General features: G+C 32.0%; 1 protein-coding gene across 1 annotated transcript; it reads right to left on the minus strand.

Moving 5' to 3' along the window:
* Nucleotides 1-3,392: 3,392 nt before the first annotated feature.
* Nucleotides 3,393-5,741, minus strand: LOC108343390 (heavy metal-associated isoprenylated plant protein 33). Its single transcript, XM_017581645.2, has 3 exons — nucleotides 5,435-5,741; nucleotides 5,117-5,192; nucleotides 3,393-4,934 (listed from the first exon to the last, which is right to left on the minus strand). Exons 1-3 carry the CDS (start codon nucleotides 5,462-5,464, stop codon nucleotides 3,502-3,504), a joined length of 1,539 nt encoding a protein of 512 aa, XP_017437134.1. The 5' UTR covers nucleotides 5,465-5,741; the 3' UTR covers nucleotides 3,393-3,501.
* Nucleotides 5,742-6,284: the final 543 nt, after the last annotated feature.

Raw genomic sequence — 6,284 nt, forward strand, 5'->3', positions numbered from 1 at the left:
AAATAGAAAATTCATTTTGTTTTAACTAGTGTTGAAGCATTTTATATATTATTGTTCTCCTCAGTTTTACACAAATCAATGATAATATTCCACAGCTTCTTATTCTTTTATTAATTATGAGATGAAATATTTTAATTCAAATACTTAAAATTTACATATAAACTAAACTTGAATCACTCAAATGTATAGAAATAAAAATAAAAATATACATTATTAAACATATAGATTAAAAGACGATAGTCATGTAAGTGCAGAACAAGTTGGTCCATTGAATTGAAATAGCAAAGGTAAGTTGAGATAAGAGGGTCCATGTGAAACTCTAGGGTTTTCTGTATGGTCAAAAGGAAGGACCCACTAAAAGTAAGAAAAAGTGTTCAACATCACTGCACAAAACATGAACACCTGCTGCATCTTCTATGATTAACTTGATTGTCTCACGCGTACGTAGACATACACCTACGCTCTTTTGCCTTTTCTCCTCAATTTGATGCCTAAATTTGGCTTTGAAGCACCATACAAAAAGCTACATGTTCATAACAAACTATTTTCTCAACTTAATCAAGAACAACCAACAAGAATAAGAAATAAATCTTTCAGAACAACTTTATTTCTCCTTTTCTCTACACATTATTTATTACTCAGGAGGAAAAGTACCCTTTTAATGTTATTAATTACAATGTGCATTTTGAGTTTAATTATTTAAATATAAATAAACATTATATTAGTTTTTAATTCAAATTTAATTAACATCATGCAACTTTGTTTCATAGTGTCTAAGAAATTATTATGAACAACAACTAATTTATAATAGTGAAATATAACTTTACAATCAAATATCTTTGATTTTTGTTACATATTAAAATATACACAGTAAAATAGTGAAAATATTATTAACATAGGAAATGTCAAGATATATATATTGAATTTGTAAATTATAAACAATATATAATATAATTCTTACTTATTATATTTTCAATAGATTAAACATTCTTTTATACTGAAATACATACTTTGAATACGTACAAAAATGTACAATTTATACTAATTATTTTAATACAATCATTATATAATAATAATAATAAATAAACAAAGTAACGTCTTATTTGAAGCATATACATGTATTAGAAAACAAACTTTTCCCCTGAAACCATGCCATTTAATTTAAAGTATTATCATAAAACAAATTAGCAAGATACAAAATTTATATATAAATTGACTCGAAAAGAGGAACAGAGATAATATTCTGATTAATTATGACTGTTATACTCTATGGTCTTGATTTTGATTATAAAAAAGATGAACAAATATGTTATAGTCTTAGAAAAAGAAATAATTTTAAAGAGATAATAACCTTTTAAATAACCATCTTAATAATAGATTTTATTATTTACAAAATTCGTATTTTAATACTAAATTATTCAAATTTATTTTTCTACTCTATCTATTTTTTATATCCTTATAGAACAATAGAAATAGTAATAAAAATTATAATAATATAGATAACACTAAAAATAAATAATAATATTAATAATACTTTTTTTTCATATTTTATATATGATACAATTTTTTTAGTCACTAACACTACTAAATAAGAAAAAAAATTAGAATATTCATTTCCATTTTTCTTTGAATTTATAATTTTCAAATAATCGCTTCTCCTGTCCCATCTTAATATTAATTTTAGATATTAAACATGGCCGTAGACTACTACTCCCACAACTAATTATAAAATTGTCAATCAAAATACTTATTCTTCTTTTTTATTCTACTTGTACACATGATCTTCTTAATCAATGTCCATCCTTTGTTTGAATACATTTTATGATAAATTATTAAACAAATAAAAAATAGCTTCAGACATATTTTAAATTATGTATTATAAATATAATTGATATATCTAAAATATGCATTCATTATAATTTTAATGAAAATAAAGTTCCCAACTAAAATATCAATTGTAATTTTTAATTATATAAAAGATATTTACATGTATAATTCACCGTTTTCGATATGTTAACATTATATTGATCTGATTATGAAAGAAAATTATTATAAAAAAGTTTAATAATTTGAGTCTTATAAATAAATAAAGAATAGATCCAAAGAAAAGAAGTACAGATTATCTAATAAAAATTAAATACAAATATTTCATCTTTAAAATGTTTTAAGAAAGAAACATTTATAGAAGACACTTAAAAAATGAACATAACAGTATAAATACGCAGTTTTAGCACATTGCTGCAGTCTGTAAGATTGAAAGAGCAAAAGAAGAAGGATAAGATTGTAAAATTTGTGAATGAATGATATTATAATGAGATTGATTAACATTTATTTACTAAAGAAAGTCTTTCATGTTGAATGATAATATTTATGCAGGATGAGTACCGTTGTGTCAGAGTGATTGTTATGAGTGAGAAAGAGAAAATCAACAGAAACGAAGAAGACAGGCAATTCGTTGTTGGGTTTATGTAACTCTGTACCTCTTGCCCTTGAATGCATCCAAACCGAACTCTGCCCTACTGCACTGCACCTCTTATGAAAAATATCAATCTCTCTCTCTCTCTCAATGTAGTTCAGTAACTAAAAATTACATATGATTTTCTTTATGATTTAATAACACTGTGAAGTAGTAATTCTATGAGGAATCTTTATTGACAGTACCGGTACCAATTAAGTGCTGCAAAACAAAACATTGGTTTGTGGGTGCGGTGACTAAATAATAAATAATAATAAATAAATAAATAAACAGTATTTTAGCAATAAATAAATTCACTCCTGACACAGGAATTTGGGGGTTATCACAATATAGTGATGCTGATGATGAATGGTGCCCCACCCAACCCTTATCACAAGAGTCTATATAAAATCACTGTTCTTCGTTCATGCTGGCTAGCTGGGTCCATCCCTCAATATGCCAACTTCAGTGTGCACCCCACCACACAAACATTCATGATTTCCCTCACATTGAAACCAGGGACAGTGTCAAATACTATAATGTCCAAAAGCAACACAAACCATTCTTTAATGGACATGATGTTACTGTGCGTGCCAGAACAAATTATAAAGAATAATAACACCAAAAGAAGATTGATTGTGGAGAAAAATTAACTCTTTTGATGGAGAAAGGACTGAGAGAGGCATTTTAGTTTAACCATTCTCTTCCTTCCTTTTTTTTTTCTTCTGATATTTATTTCTGTTTGCAACATATAAACACACATAAACATCTCACATGGCGGAAGTCTATCATCACCATATCCTCAGTTACATGATGATATCATAGTTCTCACTATCATAAAATATTATAAAATCTATAAATTACTCCCTTATGTGACCAAAAGCTCAAGTTTAACTTGGAGAAAAGGGATAAGAAGAAAATTGAAGAAACACCAAACTAAAATTGAAACTCATTTCCATTGTATAATATTGCATCATCATATTAGAAAGGACTTTCCATCCATAACCGAACAACCCTCTCTTATCAGCATCACCACCCATTACTCTTCACATAACACTGCAGCTGGAAGTATTCTCATCACTGAAAAAGTTGGAGTATGGCTCGTGAGGTGGAGGAGGTGGGTAGCTATAAGGAGGAGGGTACATGTAATTCACTGCCATAGGAGGCCTGGCATACATCATTGGCTGAAATCTATCATTTCCCATTGCCCTTTGTTGGTTCATCATTGCAGCCATATATTGCTGTTGTTGGTAAGGATTGCCAGCCATCATATCTGGACCACCCCCGCCACCTCCACCTCCACCTTGGAAGTATCCTCCACCGCCACCACCACCAGTTCCGTTCATGGGTGTTGCAGCTGGAAGGCCTTGAACTGCTGGGATGTTACCCATCTGGGACATTGGCATGTTGCCCATGGGAATGCTCATGTTACCCATAGGACCCACATTAGCCCCAACCATACTAGGAGTATGACCACCCATGTTTGGAAACATGTTCATAGCTTGAACCCCTTCACCCATTCCATTATTACCCTTCTTACCTCCATTCCCATTGCTATTTGGAGGAACGCCACCGCCATTATTTTTGTTGTTTTTACCGTCTGGCATTCCCCCTCCATTTTTGCCACCATTGTTTTTGTTACCTCCACCTTGATTATGATTATTGCCACCACCACCTCCACCTCCACCTCCTTTCTTGCCTCCATTACCAATTTTCCCATCTCCACCACCCATGTTATGCACTTGCACAGGCACAGGTCCTCCTCCACCGCCACCTCCTCCTTTCTTCCCATTACCTCCACCACCGTTGCCACCTTTCTGAGCATTCATCATGTTATTCAACATCATCTGAGCTCCATTAGACATAGGGGCATTACCCATAGGGGGCTTACCCATAGGGGGCTTCATCATCATCATCTTATTCAGAGGATGCTGAGGGTCATCCATCTCATCTTCATACAACTCATCGTCCAACTCATCATCAAACTCGTCATCAAATTCATCATCAGACAAATCATCTTCCTCAGGCAAACTGAACTTCACTCCTTTGACCTGGTTGGGGTTCTGGTTGGGCATCTTCATGTCCTTGAACTGAGGCAGCTTCAGATCTTGAAACCCTTTCATCTGCTGAAGTTGTTGCAGATGCTGCTGAAGCTGCTGTTGATGGTTCTGCTGTTGGGGGTTCTGCTGTTGGGGGTTCTGCCCTTGTTGATTATTACCCTTTGGCTGGTTATTCCCACCACCCTTTTGACCCTTGTTGTTTCCCCCACCTTTACCATTGTCAATTTGCATGTTCTTCATCTGGTTAACAATGTTGTTCTGGTGGTTGTTGCTATTATTGTTGTTTCCTTTGGCAGGGGCACCCCAGAGTTCTGCATGTTTCCCTGACTTTGCAAGCTTCTTGATGAGAACATTGGGGTCCACAAACCCTGAAACCGTCACCTTCCCTTGTTCTGCATCTATCTCGGTGGTAAACACCCCTGTGAAATAGACTCAATAAATAACCAAGCACACTATCTATTCAAGATATGGATACTGATAAAAGATTTTGATTTTTTCTTAAAAAGATACAGAATAAAAATAAAACCTTCAAGAATGAAACATAAATTGGTCCTTTTCTTCTCTTTTCTTTTCTAAGAGAGTGAAATAGATGCATACATACCATCAATCTTCTGCAAGATTTTCTTGACTTTGCTCTTGCACCCGTCACAGTGTATGTTCACTCTAAGAACACATTTCTGCATGTTCAAGCAATCCAAGAACCAACACAGAATAAAGAGAAATTTGGTTGTAAATAAGAGGAATTATTAGAATGAGGAAGTAAAAGCAAAAGAAAACCAGACACTTCATACAAAAAAAAATGACTCTCTCAACAGAAAAAGAAAAGCAAACACAGCACAGCAACTAAAAAGCTTGAAAATAAGCAGACAAAAATGAGAAAGGTGAGGACTTGATTGTTGAAAGAGATGAAGGAACGCACCTGTATCTTCAAAATCTCCTCTTTACTCATGTCTTACCAGGCAATGGACAAAAAGGATTGTGATTTGTAAGAGATAGGAGAAATGCAGAAAAGGGTGGTAATAGATCTGAGAAACCGAGTCAGGATAAAAACAGACAATAAGCTAGAGAGGCTCATCCAATCTTAGACTTATCCTCTAAAGCTTTTGGAACCAAACACACACCCTTCCCTTTTCTCTGAGATAAACAAAATCTCAGCAACGTTATGCTTTAACATCATTAAATAGCATTGCCTCTGTCTGTTTCTCCCAAGGACGTGTGGAAGAAAGAAGAAGCTTTCTTAGTGTTTTCTTTTTAATCTTTCTTTTATTCTTCAATATTAATGCAGTATTATTATTCTTCACATGCAATTATTATTATAACCTATGAAATGGATTTGAGGTATACTTCTTAAATTTAAATTCTAATATATAAATATTTAACAGCATTTAATATTACCTTTAAAAACTAATTAAGATTTTGCCAGTTCTTAAGATGACTAAATTAATAACAACTCATAAACCTTCTAACTTAATCTTTAAATAAATAAAAGACAATTGGATAATATTAAATGGACTCTTAAATTTAAATTTTAATGATTAAATAGTTAATAGCATTAAATATTAGACCAAAAACTAATTAAGATTTTGCTGTTTTTCTAAATAACTAAGTTAATAACAGGTCAGGAAGTGATTGATTATTTTTACCCGTTAGAATGTGTTGATGTGATGTGTAGATGTAATTCTTTGGAAGTGAGGTAAGTATTTAATGAAAGGGTTAAACATAAAATAGTTATGAAATGCTATTAATTATTTATTTATTTATTTTAATCT

Source organism: Vigna angularis, chromosome 6 (assembly GCF_016808095.1).
Source record: "Vigna angularis cultivar LongXiaoDou No.4 chromosome 6, ASM1680809v1, whole genome shotgun sequence".
NCBI classification, from domain to species: domain Eukaryota; kingdom Viridiplantae; phylum Streptophyta; class Magnoliopsida; order Fabales; family Fabaceae; genus Vigna; species Vigna angularis.

Excerpts from the sequence above, each read along its gene's own strand:
- LOC108343390 (XM_017581645.2), bottom strand. The coding sequence starts at position 5,464 with ATGAGTAAAGAGGAGATTTTGAAGATACAG. Across the intron at positions 5,193-5,434 it reads AGGAGATTTTGAAGATACAG|AAATGTGTTCTTAGAGTGAA; the intron begins GTGCGTTCCTTC and ends TTGAACATGCAG. Across the intron at positions 4,935-5,116 it reads AATCTTGCAGAAGATTGATG|GGGTGTTTACCACCGAGATA; the intron begins GTATGTATGCAT and ends TCTATTTCACAG.